Genomic DNA, 24,123 nt, shown 5'->3' with positions numbered 1-24,123 from the left:
ACCGGAGCATTACTTTGTTTGCTTTTCCAAATTTATTTCATCCATATTATTTTTGGATTTTAAATATATATTTGTATAATATTAAAAATTGGTAATGTCAAAATATAATTATTTATTTCACAAAAAATTTTGTTTTTTATCATTGTTAAAATTAAGTAAATAAGACAATTATTTTATTTTAATTAGAAGTAGAACAATTTGTGTCATAATATGTCAATAAATAAGTAATAAATAAGAGGTTTAATATTATAATATACAAATTTAACCGATTTTATTTCAATTAAATACGAACTATCTGGGTCATTAAATGAATGATATGGCAAGGGTGTTACAAAATAAAATTTTGAATGCATCCCTGTATCTTTTTGGAATGTTTTGCCCATTCAATACAGTCAGCCGAGTTTAATTCTCTCATCACACATTGGAAGTTGAAAAGTGCGTTGTTGTGCTAGAAATTTTTTATACGCTCTAATTTTAAATATATATTAGGAAAACCAAATCGAATTGTTTTCATAATCAAGATAAAAGTGAAATTGTTATATGATTGTGGAATAGTTATAATAGAAGAAACAAAACTAATAAAAAAATTGAATTTAAATTAGAGTAAATATAATGAATGCATATGTATACAAGAACTGTAGTCGTATGATTTGAACAAAGCATTAGTGTACTTCGAGCAGGATACGTAAAAAGGAAACAAAATATTTGAAATTATGGTGTAATATTGCATATTGTGATATTTGCCTGCAAGTAGTCTCTATTTTGTATATATATGCTGGTTTTAAAAGCAAATTAACTATTTGAAGAAGTTATAGCATATAAGAGATGAAATAGAACAGTGTAAAGAATAGAAGTATATAAGAAAAGCGAAACACGAGAAGAGCTGGCATAAATAAAGACGAACATACGCACATAAGGATAAAAAAGCAAACACACGCAGTGCTTGTGAACGGAGACGGGTATTAGAAACATGAAGCAAGTGATGAAACTGAAACAAAAGAACTGCAAGAAGTGAATAGAAACTACAATTTATTTGCTGTCCGTGATTAGAAATCGACAAAATTTTACCTTTGTTTGTAATTACAATAAAAAGAACAACAAGTTTACGTTTTTGAGATACGGTCGGATAAGCTCCTGTGTGAATAAAATAATTTTTTACCCATCATCACTTTTCCCAAAATCTTGTGATACAAAAGATTGAGCTGTAACAATCAAGGCCTTACTTTTGATTTAAAAATTTTGATTTTTAATAAAGTTGATATAAATCAATCATCAAACGAATTACAGGGTAAGTAGAGCTTTCATATTGCCTTGTTATATTACCTGTTTGTATTTTCCTTTTCTTTATAAAGAATAATTTTTGATCCCTTGCTTACTTTTCTATTGAATCACGGTCCGTTTCCCTATTTACATGCACTTTATTGTTTTTGGTGCTATCTCTTTTCCACATTTGTACGTGATTGACTGCAACTGCAATCATGCAGCAGTGTTCATATGGATACACTCACCGTTGTATATATATAAATATAATCATATGTGAGCTAGGTGATGTTTTTGCTTACGTTTATTTACATTCAGTTGTAAGTTAAAAGGAGCAATGACGTGCATATGTATGCATGTATATACTTTTGAGCGAAACAACCTTAGGTAGCCCTTTTTGTCTACTACTCGCGCTCTCGTATTAGGTAGACTAATCATTGTGGCACTTTGCACCCCCACTGACGAGGTCTGTATATTTATGTATACATTTACTCATGGTTTTACAGTATCGTTTAAAACATTTGCAAGTTATTTGAATTGTTAAACCAGTATTGTACTAAGCCAAGATTTCACAACATTACTATCACCATTCCTTTCGGAGTTTATTAATAAAACGTATTTTAGTGTTAATACAGCATCAAAGAAAATAGACAAATTCAAATTAATATAATATAATATTATGTGTTTTAATACTTGTTACATGCTATTTTTTTCAGTTTAATTCAAATATATTGCAAAGAGAAAACGGAGACGAAAATAGAACTACATGTGAACATGTATGGATGTAAATATTTCACACATTTTCACCAAAGACAATGCCATTTCAATGATTTATCGATAAGTATAGTGTATAAATACTGCATTAAATGCATTATCATCTCGACTTGCATAAAATATTTTTGGGAAATTATAGTTAATAATACTAGTATTCGAAACAGTGCAAAAATCATTATGTTGCGCTATTGTTGAATAATGCAATAACCAAAGGTTAAGCAAGTCACATACATTAATAAATCAGCTTCTGTAATTAAAAGTAGCATATGCTCTTCATTGAGCGAAGTTCTCTAAATTAGACATAATTTATAGAGTTATGCATATACATATGTACATATACATAGATAATGGCTATAATCGCGTAAACGCTAGTAAAGAAGAAGAATATATAGATGATCAGGATGACGAGGCGAGTTGAATTCCGGGTGACTGTTTGTCTGTCCGTACATATGTATCTCTTAAACCACTTAAGCTACAACAACCAAATTCGCTGGAACAAATATTATCAGAACTACTACCGACAATGGAAAAGGAGGAAATCTGAAGATAACTCCGCCAACTCCCATATAACGGTACTAGCAACTAATGACGCCAGAGACATTAAATTTCACCTCCGAGGTAGTATGAGAGAATTTTATGGTTGAATCGGATCAATACTCCCCTTAGCCCATAGACATACCTAATAAAAAGATTTTCGAACTCGAAACATACATATACATATGTACATATGTATGTAAGTAGACTTTATAATTACCCTCCAGTGTACTTTCAGTGAAAACTAACTATAGCAAGCAAATTTTAACAATGAGTCTAGAATTTCCAATAATCCTTAAATATGCTACACTCACATGTACAGAAACAGACCTGTAAGTAGGTACAAATGTAATATACATAGATTATCTTACTACCTACGAAAAAATATTGAATTATGTTCGAAATCATTTAAGTTGTTTAGTTCAGTTCGAAGTGTTTAAAACGAATGTACATACATGAATATATGTATATTTTTAAGTTCTCAAGCTATTGTAACCAAAGTGAATATAAAATTAAAAGCATAGGCCAGATTTTTTTCAATTTCAAAATATTAGTTTGTATTATATTTTTGAAATTTAGCTTTCTCATGTACATCCGTATTTTATTCAGCTAGTTTTTAACCGTAAGTATGTCTACATAGAGAATGACGACTCCTCCTCCACATTTCTGGCTTATCAAACAACGTGTTGAATATTTAGTTAGGTACTTGCGGTGACAAGCATAAGTCCTTGGAGATTCATATAAAAACAATCGGTCAAAAAAATTAGTTTTATAAATAGATAATCCCGGGCCTGATCAAAGGATTTTATTTTATTTTCAAAATTAACAAAATGGCGGTCTCAGGAAATTTTTTTCTAAATTTTTGCGAAAAAATCAACAGTTGGTTTTAGAAAAATCGAAATTTTCGAAAAAATAAAAATCCTTCGATCAGGACCGAGTTTATTATGTATTCTAAAAGCTGTATAAATTTCATTAAAATTTACTGAACGGTTTTCGAGTTACAGTTGTCACCGATTCAAAAAACATAGTTTTGAGAAAAACGCGTTTAAAGTTTCACACTAGCGCTGTGAAGTGCCCGAGCTCTCTTTGTTATTTGTAGAATAACTCAAAAACTAATTATCGGATCAACGTGAAATTTTCAGGGAATATTTTTAAAATATTACACATAAGGAAAATGCAAAAAAAAAAATATTTTTTGAAAATTCTAACTACCCCTAACCCGTTAAAAGATATTTCTTACACCAGTTAATTATTTTCCAGAGAATTGTTAATTTAATAATAACAATTATACAACATATTTCGTTATTATTATTATCTATACCTATAGCGAAAAATTCCAAGTTGTAAGTTTTTAGGCCAATGTTAATTACTCCTCTTATTCAAAGCTCTTATCGCTACAATTTGCTTATTTGGTGAAATTGGAGCAGAAGATTATTTTTGCCCACACTCATTATCAAGAGTTTATATACCCTGCAAGGCACGAAGAGGAAAATTACGTCTTTTCTTTCAAAGAATAAAATCAAAATATTCTGTGGAAAGATAGATAGATACATAGAAATTAATTGAGGTTTTGCACTGCGTATGGTCTATTGTGACCACTCCTATATCACATATGGTCACAAATGTCCAGCACTCTGAATAATTTCAGAAGTTTGCTGGACGCAATGAAAGTGATTTGATTCCTGTCCACTTAGATAGATCCAAAGTCCTTGAGGCTGCTTCTACAAATTACTGGGCAATCTAGAATGAGGTGCTCTGAAATTTCCGGTTCCATGTCGTAAAACCCACACCCACAAGGGGACATGCCCATGTTGATCAGGTATTTCTTGAGCCTGCGGTATAGACCTCAACAAGAGGACGGAATTTGTCTCGGAGGAGGTTGATCATATCTTCAAACCTTGCTACGTTATAACCTACCAATAACAACTTGGCAATGCGCATTCCTTACCTTCTTGCAGAGCAGCACATTACCTGGATGGTGCTGCCCCTCATTAGTAGGTCGAGTGTGGAATCACTCCACTTTGCTTTACTGCCGAGTGGAACTTTAAACTTCTTTGTGCAGTTTACCCTCTTCGCAACGTTGTCTTTTGGAAGTTAGGCTAGTAGTGCTAGTAGTGCCTAAGGCTTTCATTTATTGAGACGAAATTATGCTCCCTTGGCCATCCTCTGATGTCATGAACAGCATTATATGATTCGCTTACTGCTTGATCTCTAGATGGGGCGGTGTGAGCTCCAACATAACTTGAAGTACTCCGCAGACGAAAGCGAGTCTTTACAGCTTCGATAGTTGAAGACCTACCAAAAACAGCGTTACCTTCGATGCCCAAGCAACCGCTTCATAAGTGACAATAGGTCTGACGATCATGGTATAGAGCCACTTGATGATACCAAGCATAATTCAAAAATAGTATGCGTGTTTTCATAAATCACTAATTAATTACATGCTATTAAATTGCTTTATAAAATAAGTAATCAAAGAAAACTCATCACTTTTGATTATTTTCCTACAGGGTATATTGTAGTAAATGTACAGCTGATCAGTAGTTGTCTGTAAAGATATGGTTTGATAGGTAAACTCGCTAATCACATTCAGACACTATTTACAATAACAGTTACACCATAAACTAAAACAATATGAAAATCAAGGCTCTTGTTGATTTTGCTATTCCATCAATCATCACTTCTATAGTTTACCAATAAATAAGCAATCCAATCGATAAGAATACTTATCTATTAGGTATAGACGTGTTCATTGGTAAATACGCATTTTAAAATTAGCAAGATCAGACACCTTGTCGTCACACTGCAACTCCACACCATTTGCTCGTTACAAAAGTAGTTTTTAATCATATCATACGCAATTGATGTATTTTCGATTTATATACATACATATGTATAGTACACATGCCCATATGTATATACACATGTATGCTTTGGTGAAATTCACGCAATTCAAAGAAGAATAATTTTGCTACATCAGTGTTATTGACACTATTCTATAGAGAGCAACAACATTTTTACACTCAAAACAAAATGCTGACATGTGTATTAACATAGATATTTGCATTTCGTAAGTAGACTTTTATATACTTAGGTGTTCACATTTACACATATGGTATACGTATACTATGTATAGATTCTTAGAGGCGCACACGCTTATTTCGTGCTCACTAATTTATTTATTTTTTGTATAAAATTGCCTTTTGCTCTTATTCTTATATTTATTTACAAGTATTTACATACATATGTATGCTGCGGTTTGTAGTTGTTTTTGGCTAGCTTTTGCGTCGGACACGTGTGGGTAAAGCGCCTTAGCGGCTGCCAAAGTGTAATGGCGACATGATGATCGAATCAACTCATTCATTACGATCTACGCGTGCATTCATACATACAAACATATGTACATACATATACAGAACATGGTATATATATGTGTACATATATATTTACGAACAGAATGTATTTATGTGTACAAAGCATATTGACGTTTATCAGTTTCTCTTTGTACAGTGGTACTTCGATATGATAAACGCTTTTACAACTATTGGTGATATCTGCAAATGTATTATTTATTACTTTTTTTTAAATGCTCCCTCATAGCAATCTTTCCAGTAGCAGATCTTCAACTACTTTAAAAAATAAATCTCTGTTCATATGTTTTTGCCGATGTTTTGAATGTCTTAAATTATTTTCCGTTTAGGATTTCGTTGGAAAAATCATTTTACCCAAACTTTGCGGAAAGTAGAAATATGTGTTTGCAATTACTACAGTTTTTATTATTTCACAACAAAGTATGCATCGCAGAAATGAACAATAATAATTCACGCCACATATTCTATATTCTATAGTGTTGAAAAAATCAACCAAGTGGTCTAATTATCAACATGCATTTTTTTAATATTGTTTTTGAAATTTTATTCCATGAAATCGCAAAGCTACCGTATTTATTTTTATTCTCATTTTTCTTCAAACCAATATGGTATATTAATTCTATTTCATTGCAATGTTGTATGCATTTTATTTGCATTAATAGCTTTATTTCTCTGTGTTTACATACATACATATGTACATTCAAACACACATATTTTTTAACGTCTCATAATTTTTTTCTTATCTTTCTACATACAGATCTCGCTTGCTCGCCTCTAATATTATAATGTTTTTAACCTCACTGCAGACTACCTTTCTTATCATTACGTGTCTTTGCGCTGTTATGTGTCTAAATTTTTTCCAATTTAATTATAATTATGATATTTAGATTTGCGTGTTTTATTGCTAATTTGATGCCAATATTTATTGCAACATATACACGAGGTTTTGCTTTTATTTTATTTCATGTTTTCGAGAGTTGTTGTTTTCATACATCTATAAATGTAATGTTTAATTATTGTGATTACTATTGTTATAAATTGTTAGTGCTTTGATTTGGGGGAAAAAATATGTCTGTTGAAGTGAAGTGCAATACATTGGAGATAAGGCAGCATTTAAGAGATACTCCCTAACAGTTAAACTCCACTATATTTCATCTAATTGTTCCATGTCATATCCCGCTACTTGCGTATTGATGCCCCGTTTATTGTTTCAACAAATACCTTTTATCATTTTTATTCACTTATAGTGCGTTGCGATATTTACAATGGATAAAAATATCGAACAAAGAATTTGTCTCAAATTTTATATTTCTAACGCGTTCTTACTGGACCCTTCCCAGTAAAGCTAATTTTATTTTTTTCAAAATATTCGGTAAACAGGTCTCTTTGGTCCAAAAACGCGACTAATACCATCGATTAATCACCGTGTTCACCAGATTTGGTTTTGCGTGATGTTTCTTGTTCCCCATATTGAAATTGACGCTCCCTGGAACCATTTTTCATACGAACGAAGAGATGAAACAAAATTCGCTGAAGGCCATCCCGAAAAGTGCTTATGAAAATTGTTTAGAGGACTGGAAAAGTCGTTGGCATAAGTGTATTACATGTGGAGGTGATTATTTTGAAGGCGACAATATAAGTAAATATTGATGAATAATTAAATTTTGGAATTGGCTTAAAGGCTAGAAGCATTAGAACTCGCAAGCACTCGGCTTTTCCAACATAGTAGAGGATAGTTTTCAAGAAAAAAAGGAAAAATGGATTTGCCTAAAATATGTACACCTCAAACCCATTGTGTACCTCTGGACTGAACTCAAAAAGATTTTGGTAACACATTTGGCCAATTTTTTACCCAACTTTGAAAAAATCAAAGAAGCTTGAAAATAATATCGTTTATATTGGGTATTTATTAGTTACACTCCGGTTTTAAAGCCATGGTCTCTTAAGCAAAGTTGATCGGAATGGTCCTTAGAACATTTCCCCCATATGCGATTTTCCCGTTTTTTGCCTCCCTGTAAATTATGCCGCTCTAGTGAATATACTCGTACATACATTTATATTTGAAAAACATTATTACATAAATCGTTTCTTTTTTCTTATTTATATTCTTCAGGTTAAATTTCAATCAAAAGGCAACAGCCTTTATATATATATGTTTGCGAAAAGCAGCAAGATTGCTACGCTGATAGCCACCGCTTACATTAACACCACCGGCAAAGAAGCGCACAGCAACCACTCTTGAAGCCCTGGCGTCGACCTTTGTTTAATCTCTTACAGTTTATTGTCGTTAAGACTTCTGTTAACTTCTTGCAAAGGATTCATAAACAAACAAGTAATAACTTTTTGTAGCACTGCCAATAGCTAGGATCAATACATACACACAAACCTATATTTCGCACACAACCGAAAGTTCACGAAAAAATTCGTGATGTTGTACGTGTTCCACGTCGATATGGGACGGATGATGTCCTTTGACATGGCAGTGGCATTGTCTTCGGTCGAGAATCTTAAAGAGACCATTGAACGAATGCACGGCATACCGGCTGTGAATATTGTGCTATTGGTAAGCGGTGGCGAGATGTTGACACCGTCCACACAAGTCTCTTACTATTCGGCTGGTACCGACACGAATCCAATTTATATGTTTTTAACGGGAGACCCACGTACGCCGCCGCCATTGCCAGCGAACGAGCCAGATCGGGATTTGGGGGAACAAGTAGAGCGTTGCAAGCAGCTGCAACCGATCTATTCTTCCGTAGAGAAACGCGCTCAATTGGCACTGAAAATGTTTGAGTATGCTCGAGATGAGGAAATGCTTTGCGAGCGTCTAGTACATGATCAACATTTACAACAGCAAGGCTGGTCGGCTGTTGTGGCCAACATGGAAGATCTGATCGATGAGTTTCGGTTGCGTTTCACAAATTTTTCAAATGCTTTCGACCGTCACCTGGAAAGACGAGATGGTTATCTAGAACTTTTACATAATTTCAACGATGATCTAATCATGTTGGGACGAATTCCCATTTTGCCGGGTCTAATGTCTATGGCTGAGGAAGATTTCCATGGCTTCGATGAATTTCTTGATCCAGACGAAGTATTCTCCCGCTCTCAATCCACACAAAAGTCGGTGCTAGTGGCAGGTGGCGTGCCTACACAACAAACTAGGAGTAATGAGCAAATAGAAAACATAAGCGATCACATTGCCAACGTCGATGATAAAAATTCGACGACAGTGATTAAGAAACCGAAAATGGGCACAGAATTAGCAGGGAAACCGGCAACAACGACTGACACAACGACCTCTCCAGTGGCAACTGTTAATCCACATAGTTCATCTAGCAGTAGCTCTCGTCCAACATTAAATCTCTTGCAGTGGATTACATCCAAGGAAAATCAGAATAGATTACAAATTATGTGCGATGAATGCATTCAAGGTCTTGGCACATTTGACAAAGATGTTTACGCTCAGTTGAAAAACGAAGTTCAGCACATTTTAAAACAAGCTGAGCAGACCGATGTTAGAGAGATTAAGGGCCTCGGCGATCGGTTGTGCAGACTAGAGGAATTCAGGTATAAGATCAAACGTTTATTACAAGATCAAAGAGAATTGTGCACCGCTTTCCAACAAAACCAAAGTAGGGCCAACGATTTAAATGATCCATCAATATTGCCAGATCTTTGCGCCTCACATCAGTCTCAGCTGGCGGTTATGGTTACAAACCATCAAAAAGTTCGCGAAATTCGTCGGATTATTTCTAAAGCTAAAGATGAGCTTGGCGTAAATCTGCACATGCGACTGACTCGCATTGTGCATGTGGAGAATAGCATGAGTGAGTTTGATAATCGCCTACTATTTTATCTCCGTTGTTTACGTCGTGCTGAACGTCATATACAGATTATCGAACAAATTCACCAGGCGCCTTGTATATATGTGGCTGCAGTTACAGAGGTGAGTAGCTACAAATGAAACGCTATATAAACTGGTAAATGTTAATAAAATATTAACTTTCAGGTGGTACGGCGTAAAATATTTTCCGGCGAGTTCCGTCTTTGGGCTACTAAACTTGCAGAGGACTTCGAAATAATCCACAACGAAGAAATACGTAGGCGACAACAATTCAACGACAATTTTGACGGTCATTTCTTGAACAAATTATTTCCCGGTATGAACGACATGCCGCCTGCATTTGCCAATGAAACACCAATAATCTTCGATGCTCGTTTGCCTAACATAACGAAATCAGACATTGATATGTTGTCCTCACATCTGCCAGATTTGGCACCGGAGATAAAGTTGCCCGATATGGGACCTGTGATAAATTTTTTTGTCTCACGTTCGGGTCCCCATCAGAGGGAACGAATGGAAGAGATGTTGCGCCAGCAAAAGGAAACAGTTATAGGCACATCGGCTGAAGCGGAGGAGGGTAGCAACGCGTTGAGTACCGGTGAAAAACCGCTAGTGCCCCAAAGGCTCGGAGAGTTGCAGAAGACCGGCGATGGCTGTGAAGGATCCGAAACAGATACGGAAAACGAATTCGAAAAGCTGACTGCAACGCAATCGACCGCACCAATGCTTGTCACGACAGCCACATCCACAATAAACGTTGAGACAGTTGCCCGCAGTGCCGCCACTTCCTTGTTATTGACGCAAAACGCCGAGACCCTCACAGACGAAACGGAATCGTCTACCCGTGCTGAGGTAGAGCGTTTGCGAAGCATATTAAGCGCTATGTATAAAGTATCTTCGGAATGTATACGTTTATCACGTGCCGATTTGGAACACTGCCGCACAGGAGTTGCATCCTACCGCGAAGACTTGCAATCTGAACTGCAAATGCTTCATGATCAGTGGAATCTAATCCGCATGCAAAGTGAGCAGCGTGAGCAATTAATGCTCCAAACACAAGAGTTGTTGAATGAAACAACGCAACAACGTGAAGGTGAGATTGCCGCTTTGCGACAAAAACTTTACGAAGCGGAACTACTACTGCCGCAGCTGGACGAATTGAAAGAGAAACTCTCTTCTAGTGAACTGGAGCAGCAACGTGCAGTGGCAGCAGTTCGTGAAGAACTTTTACACAAGCATAAATCTGAAATAGAATCGCTGCGCTGCCGTTATAAACTCATGACCTCCATGGAGCTATCGCCGTCCGAAACAAGTCTCGAAAAGTTGGAGCGACCACCATCCAACATTGACCAGAACACAATAGATCGCAGTGAACACGAGTCGATTATAGCCCAATTGCGTGCCACCTTCGAAACTGAAAAGGAGAAGGCCGTCGCTGCCGCTTTAGATGTGGAGCGCGCCATTTGGCAAACAAAATTCAATTTAAACTCAGAATCTGTGATTGGCAATGTGAACATATTGAAGGAGATGCTCGAGGAGAAAGACCGGCAGCTAGATTTGGTGCGTAAGCAGAATCTTTTGCTAACTAAAGAGATCTATCAGCTAAAACTCCGGATAGATTCACTCACCAATGAGGAGGGCAATAGCTGGCTTAAAGAAAAGATAGAGTATTTGAATCGAGATAAAAATCGCTTGGAGGAGGAGCTAACCATTGAGAAGGAGCGCTCGAAGCGCTTGGAAATGGAAACTTCTTTCGCTGCCTTAAAGGCGTAAGTAAAAATGTCGCATACTGATTTATATTTAATATTTTTAGGTGTTGTGTTGTAATTATTAATAATTATGGCGTTTTATCTGTTGTTATTTTTGCAGTTCTAGTCATAAATATTTGCTGTTAGACTCTTGCAATAAAGGTGATGTGGTTTTCGTCGTGTGGAGCATGCGTCACAGTCAGTATATGGTTGTCCAGGACTCTCCAATTCTATACTTCGTCCACGGAGACTGTCTGTCAGCTATGAATTTGCGCATGCCGGCCACACCATCTCCAAGTGAAAATGCAATAGTGGAAAATACGCTCCTACCGGTGCCTTACTATGCAATTGGGCGTGTCATCGATAGAGAGTATTGTCAGGCTAAGAAGGTAAGCTATTTCATATAACGAATTGAATTTAAACATCATTCCGTAACACCACGCATATGCTAATTCGAATAATTAACCATTTTAACTGATCTGTCAGGATGAAAACCGTTATCGTGTTTCTAAAGGCACAAGGTTCTACCGCATAAAACTCATGCCATTGTCGAGCATGCCACATTTGGCCGGACGTCGGGAAAAAATTGAATGTAAATAAAGATACACATAATTTTTTTAAATTTTTATTAAAAAAAAAAAATTTTTTACTTTTACAGCATCATTCTGCGCATCTACGACAACGTCATTTTCACAATGTGATACGAGCACTGACAACGAAACCACTGCATTGCTGCCCAGTGGTTGTAAAGCGCTCGTACCGGTGAGCGGTTGTAATCCAGCCTCGCCAACCTTGCGCCAACCTCAATTTTCGCCCAATATTAGTACCATTGAGGAGAGCATTACTGGGACAACGACAACAGCACCCACAAAAGATGTGGTTGATATCACCACAGCTGTTGCCAAAATTGAAGCTACTACGGAAGCAATGGTCCGATCAGGACACATTGATGATGGCGATAATCCAGTTGCGACAACATCGGGTGAACGTTGTCGCTACACTAGTTTTAGTATAGAAGATGAAACGGAAAATTTGCCTACCTTAACCAGCACACCAACGTCTATAAGATCTATGCCTTCTCAACAATTAATGCTACAGACTGTGATAACAGAGCAACCGACGTCATCGGGCAAACAAAATGTTATACCAATTATAACGGACCCTTGCATAGAGGCTGCAGACGTTAGTGGTTGCTCGGCCGATTTAAAGAATGCATCCTTCGCCACCGCCTGCAGCGAAGATTCGGATGAATATCGCTCATTGGAACACAAGGATGATGCGGACTTTGCTGTTTCTGAATAGTGATTCCTTATTCTCCACGCCGATAATAACGTAAATCATACGTTTGATACACAAATGCAACAAAAACAAAACGAAGTCCCTTTTCATATATTAACCGTAATAATTAAGATAAATTCGTGTTATGCAATATATGTAATATTGAGATGAGAAATGAGAAGATGATGAGGGTTAATAAGGACAAAACTATCAAACAAAAAATTAGTATGTGTTTATTAAAAATAATAATAATAAATAAATTTCACTTTAGCTTATATTTAAAATAGTTGTAAAATCGTATGAATTAGTTATAATGGTATTAAACTATACATGAATTCCACTCTCAATAACCCAAAACAAGCACTCCAATAATCCGTTGGTCGGGTTAGAGTATAATAAAATACGGTACACGAACTACCCGAACGAATTGACAAAGCTATCCTACACTCAGCGAGATGAAAAGGAGCGTGACACAATTAGATTTAACTGCATACATAAGCATATATGTGTACATATATTTTTTATTCCTTAACTTACTGCAAAAAAGCTTGAAATTTGCACTTTAAAGTTAGTTATAATATTCTTTCTTAAACAAAAAAGGTATATTTGAAAATGTGCTAAAAATTAAACAACAAAATAAGTAAAATTGCTTAAAGTAAAAATTACCGAATAACAATTAAGCATTGGTTTGATTATTAAATGGGAAAAAACTGTTCTCAAAAATACCCCAAACATGTGTTATGTTGCTTTTTATCAGCAAATGATGAAAAAACTATAAAAAATAATAGTTTTAATTAACAAAATGCGTATTTTAAAGTAATAAAACGAGAAACAAATCATAAACACTTCTTTTATTTCGACACCATCACGAAAAACACGTAAAAGTCATAGAAGCTCTTACCGAGTGATATCCGCTGTTGAGTTCTCGATATTAAATTTAAAGTCAAACTTTACTTATATTACTGTTCGCACTAATAACACCACATAGTTCATCTGATTCCCTGCTCTTTGTGCAACAAAACATCGCTTTTTTTTATTTATTTTGTATCATATCTTATCACACATTCTTTACATACCGGTTTCACCGACCTTTTTGGGTCAAATTCTTATTGGTGGATATTGAGTTGAACATATAATTGTTACAAATATAGCTAAAAATCGCCCAATAAATAAATGTATAGTTTCCGTAACTTGGCAGTCAACTTGATCTAAACAAACCGATCAAGTAATTTTTAAAATGATTATAAAAATAAGTAAAAGCGTAAATTTCGTTAAGACCGAAGTTGTAATATCTCTAACAAGTAAAAAAGTTCCATACAAGACATTCCTTAATCCATTGCAACTTTCGTAGAGATTTTTTGTCAAAAATGTTTTTCCATACCAAAACTTAATTTAGATCGGTCTGGTTGTATGCCAATTATTTGTTATAGTGGTCCGTTATCGGCGGTTTCGACAAGTGAGCAGTTTTTTGGGAAGAAAAGGACGTGTGCAAAATTTCAGATGGATATCTCATGAACTGAGGAACTAGTTTGAATTTATACATGAATAATTCGACTTAGCTCGTCATGCTGAACGTATATATATATATTTCCATATATATCGTATGTTTTATAGGGTCTCCGACGTTTGCTTCTGGCAAACTCAGAGAATATTATTCAATATTTTTATGATAAAACAACATAAGTATGTTTATTATAAATTAAATTGTATTTTACAATATTAATCAGAACGTAATGTTTCTAACGTCCTTGCACATAAATATAATACAAACCCATTATTTATATAAAATATCGATATTTAAAAAATACACACGCTCTCTTTAGCAAACACAATCAATCTAAGTTAAACTAACAGTGTACAGATATATGAACATACAACAAATATAATTAGGCAGTATTATTATAAATCAGTATTTTGATTTTTATATGTTAAGCATATACATACAATTTTTTTTTTGATTATTACAAACATTATCTTACGAATATTACTTAAAATCTTTTTATTATATTCCAGTTGTGCATATATATTTATGTATATGTATATCAGTCTAGCAGTCATAAAGAGTTTAGTATATGATTGTTAGTCGAGTTCAATGACCGTGGAGACGTGGGAGACTTCATCTGAAAACAAAAACAAAAACAGCTAAAATAACTGCATACAGATAGTTGAGGCAAAGACCAATTTTTCACAAATACAATTTTTACATACATTTACTATATATGTTATATATATTACAAAACCTCATATGAATATGAATTATATACATACATACAACCATATATACATATGTATACTATTGCAGATTCGTTATGAAAAATTTACATTCGAGTTTATTTGCCTACCGCACGCAAATAAAATCACTAACATTACGAACGTCGAGAAGCTCTCATTAATTTCCCTGACTTCGTTTTCCATATTAAAAGTATTGCAGACGAAACCAGCAGGTTTGCTTGCTGCCAAAAAGTTTATGCAATTTGTTCGTGTCAATAATAAAATTAGCTGCACTACCCGATCACCATATTTTTGTATTTAATTCTTTTTCTAGTATTTGTTGCAAAATTCTCTTACCACACCATCTCTACGAGTGGCCACACAGAGTTGCACATTAGAGATTTTGTTTTCTGATTTCATTGCATCAAAGTTGGCTATTCACTTGTTCGTGCTTCATCTGAACCTCATTTGGTATTCATCTTTAATTAGTCTAATATGTTTTACAGTTAAGTACGCTCCAATTACTCAATGCATATATTATTTGAAATAAAAAAAAAATGAGCTTAAGTGTGCTCCACCGCATCGCAATTGTATGCTTACTTCTTTCACCATTATTTACGAATCTATAATAAAAACAAGAAAAAACGTTAACTTCGGTTGCACCGAAGCTAAATACCCTTCACAGGTGCATTTCTGTTAGTAACTATGTGTTCAGATTGTATGGCAGCTATACGCTATAGTTAACCGATCTGAACAATTTCTACGGAGATTACATTGTTGTCTTAGAAAATAATCTATACCAAATTATCTTGTCAAATGTGCAAGTTTTCCATACAAGAACTAGATTCCGATCGTTCAGTTTGTATGGCAGCTATATGTTATAGTGGTCCGATATCGGCAGTTCCGACAAATGAGCTGCTTCTTGAAGAGAAAAAGACGTTTGCAAAATTTCAAAATGATACCCTAAAAACTGAGGGACTAGTTCGTATATATACAGACAGACAGACGGACATGGCTAAATCGACTCAGCTCGACATACTGATCATTTATATATACACTCCGTCTCTGACGCTTCCTTCTGGGTGTTACAAACTTCGTGACAAACTTAATATACCCTGTTCAGGGTATAATTATGCACTTACATACGTATATTTATGCATATACGTAAGTTTGTATATTCAAAAGCACATGCACAGCGCCCCGCCGCCAGCTTACCTTCACTCCGTTTCAAGCAGCTGCACGATCTTCCCTCCATCATCAAATATTCCAATACTCAACGTGTTCGTGCCCGTTTTCTTGCACACATCTCGTCCACATGTAATCCTCTACTCGTCCAATTGCTCACCACCTACCAGCTGTTGTCACGCAAATCACAAAATGCCGCATTTCTTTAGCACAATTTTACGCTTCCGCGCTGTTGAACTCTTTTTGGCTGCTCGCAACACGATCGTGCCACTATTGGACTTTGTGAATGTTGGACTGAAGGCACTAATTGTGGGCTGATGACCATTCGAAGCACCATTTACGCCGCTGCTACCGCTACCGCCACCATTAGGTGTGTATGACTGTTCGGTGTTTTCGCCCAGCATCAGCTGGTGACATTTAGTAGCCAAATATCGGAAAACGGATGCCACATTCACATCCTCTTTAACGGAAGTTCGTATCAGGCGGCAATTCAAATTGCGCGCCAGAGTTTCCACTTCGTCTGCAGTTACAACTGACTGTTCGATGAGGTCAATTTTATTCTGTACAATTACGGTTGGTATCTCATTGCATTCATTTTCCACTTTACGCTTCCAATCTCTGATGGCCTCGAATGAGGCGCGATCGGTCGTGCTGAAAGTGAGCACACACGCCTGCGCACCACGATAGTAAGCTTTGGTTATGGCGTCGAACTCCTCTTGTCCCGCAGTGTCCCATAACATTATGCGCACATCTTCACCGTCAATTTCGATTTGTCGCTCCAGAAAATCCACACCAATCGTTTTCTTATAGTCCTTGGTGAAAATACCCTTACAATAGCGTTGTATCATGGATGATTTCCCAACACCACCGTTACCCACAATCACCACCTTAATGGCGATTTCGATGTCGTCCTCGCGCATTATGTCATAAGTGTTAGAGGGAGCCGTTGTTGGAGTTTTTTTTTAATGTCAGTGGTGTTGATTATGTGTATCCGTCTCAGTAAGTACGGTTGGTTACGTATGACTTGTGAGCTTTGCGCTCCAACAAAGGGAAAGACTAGAGTTGTCTTTGGCGCTGTTACCCAACGTACGTTGTGTTGCGAATAAGTAATTAAATTTACGAGTGAACGGAAGAGTTTGCCTTTTGTAATTACCAACAATAGGTAACGGTTATCAGTCGGGTTATAACGATGCACGGTTATAGCGAGCGATTTTAAGCTGTTATTTTATAAGCGCTCGTTGTAATTGTTCTGCGGCGTTAGTCAACCTGTGAAATATAACACTGATTATTAATAATCACTAACGAATATTCATACAATTTCGATTTCCTTGTTGGTGTGTAATTCTGTGTGAACACACTGTCAGTAATAATTTATTGCACGAGACTTTTGCTTAACTTCAAATTCAGTTATTGACCTATGGTTCAAAGATTTTCTTTCTTTCACTTTCTATTACATGTTTTCTCTGCACTTTCAACTTCAAACAGCAACAACACTAAAGGAGCAAGCCTGAAATTAATAAATATATACACACACACACATGCACGCAAAAACACAGCCAATAAACTAAATAACTAACGGTAAGTACCAGATGCCATTATAGTTATTAATCATCAGCGGCTCCGCTAACTTAACACTCCGTTCATAATCAAAACCACGAACATTCAATATCCACCATCGCCAGCGCATTGACCATCTTGGATATTTTGTGAATTGAGCAACGGATTTGCGAAAACAATTTGTAGCTTTGCTCGTGCAACCGGTTGGCAATTGAAAATTTCCATGCTGTGCATTGTCGCATTCATATATACATATGTACATATATACATAGGAGGGCGGTCCGATAAATATGAGCTTCACCACCCGATGGCGCCACCATCGTAGTAGAAATTTAAGGCGAATCGGGCACGTAGTTTTGTTTTAACCGCGTTTGGAAGCAGCCGTGTCCTCACATTTTGGAACATGACAAAAAAAAACAATATCGGTCGGTGACTCGATCGGGGCTCTTGAATGAAGAGTCACAATATGTCACCTTCGATAATAACCCTCCAAAATTGGTTCAACAAATTCCAATATAATCACACGTCAGTTTTTGAAGCCTCTCCTACCCACCTGCCCACAAGGGCTACTTTTATAAATGAATTATTGGGGCGATTCGACGCCCAAATTCGAATTGTAGCAAACAGTGCTTTTTCACCGTCACCGTAGCCATATTGGTAAAATTAGGTTGCAAAACTGCTGCCGCATCCAGTTTGGAAACAGTGGATTGACTCCAATTTTAACCATATCACTAGCCAACTATATGAAAATACCGTAATGTTACACTAATTTGTTATCAATTATAGTAATTTATGGTTTAAAATTCACCCTAGGAGCTTTATGACTAATTCGTGAAGGCGTTCGAAAAAATAAATAGAATAATTTTAGAATATTTTCAAACCGCAACTCTTCTTACGACTTTAAATAAATGAAAATTTATAATACTGCAACTCACTTAAACCATGTAAGCACATCTATTACATGTATGTATGTACATTTCTGAGTGATACCACTCGCCCAACGGTGTGTATCCAATGTGTTGGATATAAAAGCTCACGTGGGATCATTAATTAAGATGTTACACGGTTAATTAAAATACACGAAAACTGTGTCTTGGGAATTCGCTACCCAGTGACGAGTTCTCATAGACAGTTGTTCCTATATGTATGTAGGTTTCATTGTAAAGAAAATGCGACTCTTCCCAACGAATGCACCCAATAAATCGGTTAAGTTGGCTGTCAAATGAACGTACATATGTAAGTAAAAGGTACAGTACCAATATTCAAAGCGAAAGATTTCATCTGAATGGAAGAGGTTCTCACCGGCAATTTCGACGGCGTTTTTGAACAGAAAAATGCTCGTCATCATTGAGAGGAAGGTCTAGTAGCAAATATATGAAAACTTCAACCTGTGTCCCATAGTACTGCCGCCAGGGATTGATGAGTGATGATTTTTGCCCATTTGTTCGAAGAAGTAAATCGGCAAACATCCTAATTCAATTGTAATTACATACATACATACATACAATATGTGTGCAATTCATAATAAATCCAAGTTCGTGTATCTTTTTGTGGCCGATAATGTATACACACATACAAACATGCGTATAATACTTGTAGCAGGTTTCATTGCCATCAGTTCAGTGGCTAGTTTCAAAGCGTGGCTTAAGCCGATTGCCTATTGTTGTATTTATTCAACGAACTAGCTAGCTCTCGGCTTGTGCGCTCATATAGCTCCCAATTTCTATTTTTATATCTCTTGGCTGTTTTCAAAGATGTTCTTTGCTTCCCACTTCTTTTACAAGTTCAGCTATTCCATTATTTTTTACTCTTTTTCTGGGTATTGATATCTGTATGTATGTATGTATTTGGTCACTTCGCTATCTTCAATGGTGTAGTGGTGGTTTACACTTGTTGATCATCACCTGTTTTGTTGTTGTATTAATATTGTTCTTGCCACAGTTATTCCGTGGTCATAGTGCCTCTTATTAGTAATATATTTCTATATCTGTGATTATGTTGGCAACATTTTATTGTGGTTTATGTGATTGTTGTTGTTATTGTCACTCTTAGTTGGTTTTAGTGGCCTATTCTCCACTCACCAATGATGTTGGGCTACTAATTAAGGTCGTCACAAAATAGTAAGAAAGAAAAGAGGCTAAGCAGATTGGCCTGTTTGTGGCGTCAGCGCTGTTTCTAGCATTTAGAACTTCACTGGATATAAGACCGTTAACTTAAGCTGTAACTCCAAGTATGTATAGTTTGTATTTCAATAAGAAAGGTCACAAAGTGTATGGAATAAGTTTCTAACTATGGAAGTACATACATATGTTTTCCTGCTTTTATTTTTATTTTTAATAGTGGTCTATTGGTTTTAGGTATACTAGATGAGCTGAAAATTATTGGTTAGCAGCTACATATCTCTCAGTTAAGTTCTGGTTAAAAACAAAGGTTTTTGGGAGTTTTGTTTAAGTTAACCAGAACTTAACTTATAGACAGCTGCTACCCAGACATTGACAAAACGGCCCTTAATCTAGGTGACCAATCGAAACATAACAAAATTTGATTGATTGTTTTAATTTTAATACCGATCAATTTTTACTGCAATCGAAGGTATTTAATATTTACCACACTTTAAGAAATGGAACGAACTTCTTTTGATTAAACGAAAAGTTCCCACTAACAATTAACGCATTGTATTTTTTTAACCCATTCGTACATATGTATGTACATATGTATATGCATGTGCCGGTGTAATATATGTACAAACATATGTTCAAAGTAATATCTAAAAAGCTGTCTTAATGGCTGGTACAAATTCCTTTGCGCATGCGTCGAACTATCACTAATGCCCACACAATACAACCAAAGCCCACCGGCAAGCACATGCATACATATTCGTAAATCCTGCTATAGCGGCTTTTAAATCGGCAAGCACCTGTTCTTAAACGTTCCTTTATGAAGCTGCAGTTGGTATTGTAGCTGATCGCAATGGTATGTTCTATAAGGCGTGATAATAGTTTTTATTTCCTAGACAACGGTGGATTGCAGATTATGACCGGCTGCAGGTTGCAAAATTTGATTGCTCTTGATTACGATTGGCTTTCTTAATACATACATACATATGTATGTATGTAAAAAAATGTATGCATTTGTCAGCGGGCATTTCAACTTTTAAATTTTCTCACTTTTAAAGAAGTTGCTAGAGAATGGTTGATTTAAATTTGTGTTATTATATAGATATAGATGTGTATATGTAGGTAAATTGATTAAAGCAAATTGAAAACCGCTAATTGTGTCTGTGAAATGGCAATCGACTTCGCCAATGAAAACTCTAAATACTTTTTAATTCGCAAATGTAAACTGTAATGTTATTTTCTCATTAACAGTTTAGACCTTTTAGTTTTTACTTTTATTGTAATTTTTAGCCAAGTATATATAAACTTGTCTATATATAATATACCCAACAAAATAAAAGTAACGAATTTGTTTTACTTCTTCTTGAAGGTAATTGGGTAAAAGTATATCTGAATGTTATGTTAAATATGCCGTTTCCTCCTTGATATGTTAACCTCCTTTACGTTGATGTTAACATTCCTTTTGTTGTTGCTGTTTCAGTTACACCATGTCGAGAAATGAATTGCGAAGCGTTCTCATTTACGAGTGGCTTCTTTGGCTTTTTTTCTATGCACTTTGTTTATTATATTTATTTAATTTAAGTTTTTTACCGAAAACTTCTGCACAGTGAAAGTTTGGTCCAACGTATACACTATCACTTCACTTCACATTTCCAAGTTTGGATTTTTTCTCTGGATGCTACAAGAATACCTACATACGTATTTATAATACATATGTATATACTTTTGTGTGTATGAAAAGCATAAAATATGAATTATGTTTGATCGTTAATATAGTGCTTGCCGTTTATAAAGATACATTAACACTCGTTGGTTGGTTGCGACTGCGCTCGGCAGTTTTCATAATTGGCCTTAAAGCATTGTGTGGCTAGAAAACTTGGCTTAGAGAATTCAGTGTTGTTTCTTAAACGTTAATCCCTTGCTTTAAGTGTTTTATACATATGTCATACTTTGTTTGAATTATATTTATTCAAATTCAATTGTACTACTACAGCTCAGGGTCAGCTATTATTAAAATAAATTTTTCGGAATACTTATATTAATGTTTGTTAAATAAAGAATCAACATTAATTGTTTGGAAAAAAATATATTGTATAGAACACAATCTGTTTACAAAACCCTTTCAGGGCAGAATTACATAACAAAGGGTTTTTCCTTACGTATGATTTGGGTTCTCAGAACTTAGAATATTGTTCAGAACTTGTTCGGCGAATGATTCAGGTAGATTTAATTTTTTATGAATACCATGAATATACACTTAATACTTTCCTAAAAACTTCAGGTAAACATTTATTAATCACCTCGTCTTCGTTTGAAGTTTACCTGCTCTCGAAATTTATAAACGTATGTAAATGTAGATGTTTAAGAAGCCAGCATCAGTCTCATAACAGATTTCCCCAACGGTTTACGGCATACGGAAAGTTAAATATTTATAATTTTAAAAAGAAGTCGATTTTAAAGTTTTTAGGATAAAATATTGTACAGTATGTACTTATGATAAGAAATGCGTATGTTGTCACATTTCGATAAATTCACTTGAAGTGCATGTACTGAACATATCCCAAAGAATAACGTCAATTCGTCGATGCCCGGTGTGTTTGTGTGATTGAACGAAAAACAATAAGAAGGCTACAGTAGAGAAATTAATTTTGCAAAAAGTTAAGAAAAATACACCAAAACTATGCCGGAATCGGATGTAACAAAAATGAAGGTAAATGGTGTAATCCTCTATACCAGTGATTGATGATCTAATGCATATAACTTTATTTATAGGTGGCTGATTTGAAGCGCGAGTTAAAGCTGCGTGGCCTTGCTACCACGGGTAATAAAACGGAACTTCAAGACCGCCTACAAACAGCACTACTTGAGGGTGATATTTCTTTGGAAGATTCAGCTATCACGAATGAGGATGCATTGCTTGATGAAGATGCTGTATTAACCGATGAAGAGGAATCGCCGATTGCTGCAGATGAAAACGAGTTACTTAAAAGTCCTACCAGTACTCCTACTGCTTCTGAATTGCCTTCTCCGTTGAACGAGAACAAGCCAAGTACGGATGGTACAAATACTGCAACTAATCAAAAAAAAATTATTTTGAAGCGCAAAGTATCTTTAACAAATGACGGGGATAAAGTTTCATCGGCCACTGAAGACGCAACATCAACAACAGCAAAAGAGAATACCGAGCCCCCAAAGGAAAAGGTTTTAAAAATGAGCGAGCGCAATCCGATTACTGTAAGTGACCTCAATTCCAAAGAGGCGACGAACTCTAAAATTAATAATGGTACGAATACCAGCGGCTCGAAAGTGGTACAATTAAGCCAAATGGAACGTCTGGAACTTCGTGCCAAGAAATTTGGACTAGGCTCAAACTCGACCGCTGCGGCAGTCTCACCCAAACCGGTTAGCAATACAAAGATAAGTAGTATTACTACGGAGCCCGCCGTCAATGACGTCAAACAAATGGAAATGCTGAAAAAACGGGCAGAACGCTTTGGTTGTGTTGTTTCCTCCAAAATGGCAAAAATTGATGCTGCGGAAAAATTACAGAAGCGAAAAGAACGTTTCGGAGCGGGGGGCACAACCACATCAAGTAGTGGTGCTATCGCCTCCACAAAATCAGATGACATATGGGCTGAAAAGGCACGAGCACGTTTAGAACGCTTCAAAAATACTCAAACATTGTCCACAACTGATAAACAAGTCGCCACGACATCGATCGGAAATGCTGAGGATAACGAGCCGAGTATAGATCCAACACCAGTGGTCACACCATCAGCTCCTCCAACTTCAGTTGCTGGTAATTAGAAATCGCCATCCAGATAGCAATTTGTATCATCACCTACAAAGTACTAACGTACATTACATCTAGTTCTACGCCGTAACCGCAAGGATATGCTACATAGTTAAATTTGTATCCATAACATTTAATTATATTCAGCAATTTTAAGCATAAACACTCTACGAGTGAATATGCAAATTTTGTTTGAATAAAAAATTACCATTTTAGGAAGATGTTTCTTATTAACCGTACAATAAAGAGTTCAATAAGAATAAATTGTTTGTTTACTGTTCTGCAGCTTAGCCGAAACGTTTGAAAAATGTTAGCCATAGTGTGACAATCGTACAACTACCCAAATATATATTACTGCTAAAGTGAAAAGGGGCAACATGTTCAATTTGAAAGGTATTTACGTAGAGACGAGAGCAGCAACTTGTTTCAATGCTTTTTTAAGTTTATG

The 24,123-nt window shown here is 35.7% G+C and overlaps 3 protein-coding genes across 7 annotated transcripts; 2 read left to right on the top strand and 1 right to left on the bottom strand.

Annotated features, from left to right (window-relative positions):
- Positions 1-401: 401 nt before the first annotated feature.
- On the top strand, positions 402-13,655 carry LOC105229613 (RB1-inducible coiled-coil protein 1). Of its 2 annotated transcripts, none has more exons than XM_011210016.4 (6): positions 402-1,288; positions 8,053-9,888; positions 9,952-11,555; positions 11,656-11,923; positions 12,021-12,126; positions 12,193-13,655. In XM_011210016.4, the coding sequence occupies exons 2-6, from the start codon at positions 8,368-8,370 to the stop codon at positions 12,834-12,836; spliced, it is 4,143 nt and encodes a 1,380-aa protein (XP_011208318.2). In that variant the 5' UTR covers positions 402-1,288; positions 8,053-8,367; the 3' UTR covers positions 12,837-13,655. The 2 variants fall into 2 exon arrangements, with proteins under 2 accessions (XP_011208318.2, XP_029407584.2); XM_029551724.2 differs by lacking the exon at positions 402-1,288 and adding an exon at positions 2,641-3,190.
- Positions 13,656-14,496: 841 nt separating this feature from the next.
- LOC105229612 (ras-related protein Rab-23) lies at positions 14,497-21,748 on the bottom strand. Of its 4 annotated transcripts, none has more exons than XM_011210011.4 (3): positions 21,473-21,748; positions 16,239-17,474; positions 14,497-14,932 (listed from the first exon to the last, which is right to left on the bottom strand). In XM_011210011.4, the coding sequence occupies exon 2, from the start codon at positions 17,126-17,128 to the stop codon at positions 16,394-16,396; it is 735 nt and encodes a 244-aa protein (XP_011208313.1). In that variant the 5' UTR covers positions 17,129-17,474; positions 21,473-21,748; the 3' UTR covers positions 14,497-14,932; positions 16,239-16,393. The 4 variants fall into 4 exon arrangements, with proteins under 4 accessions (XP_011208313.1, XP_019847119.1, XP_049304281.1 ...); XM_019991560.3 differs by having other exon boundaries at positions 21,577-21,714; XM_049448324.1 differs by lacking the exon at positions 21,473-21,748 and adding an exon at positions 19,068-21,448.
- A 552-nt stretch (positions 21,749-22,300) lies between these two features.
- Positions 22,301-23,939, top strand: LOC105229611 (SAP domain-containing ribonucleoprotein). Its single transcript, XM_011210009.4, has 2 exons — positions 22,301-22,592; positions 22,655-23,939. Exons 1-2 carry the CDS (start codon positions 22,563-22,565, stop codon positions 23,687-23,689), a joined length of 1,065 nt encoding a protein of 354 aa, XP_011208311.2. The 5' UTR covers positions 22,301-22,562; the 3' UTR covers positions 23,690-23,939.
- Positions 23,940-24,123: the final 184 nt, after the last annotated feature.

The sequence above is a fragment of the Bactrocera dorsalis genome, chromosome 2, assembly GCF_023373825.1.
Source record: "Bactrocera dorsalis isolate Fly_Bdor chromosome 2, ASM2337382v1, whole genome shotgun sequence".
In the NCBI taxonomy this organism is placed as follows: Eukaryota; Metazoa; Arthropoda; class Insecta; order Diptera; family Tephritidae; genus Bactrocera; species Bactrocera dorsalis.
Note: the sequence above shows the minus strand (reverse complement) of the source record. Positions and strands in the feature narration are given on the sequence as shown.

Coding starts and splice junctions, on each gene's coding strand:
- LOC105229611 (XM_011210009.4), top strand. CDS start 22,563: ATGCCGGAATCGGATGTAACAAAAATGAAG. Junction 22,593..22,654: donor CGGATGTAACAAAAATGAAG/GTAAATGGTGTA, acceptor CTTTATTTATAG/GTGGCTGATTTGAAGCGCGA.
- LOC105229612 (XM_011210011.4), bottom strand. CDS start 17,128: ATGCGCGAGGACGACATCGAAATCGCCATTAAGGTGGTGATTGTGGGT.
- LOC105229613 (XM_011210016.4), top strand. CDS start 8,368: ATGTTGTACGTGTTCCACGTCGATATGGGACGGATGATGTCCTTTGAC. Junction 11,924..12,020: donor AGTATTGTCAGGCTAAGAAG/GTAAGCTATTTC, acceptor CTGATCTGTCAG/GATGAAAACCGTTATCGTGT. Junction 12,127..12,192: donor ACGTCGGGAAAAAATTGAAT/GTAAATAAAGAT, acceptor TTACTTTTACAG/CATCATTCTGCGCATCTACG.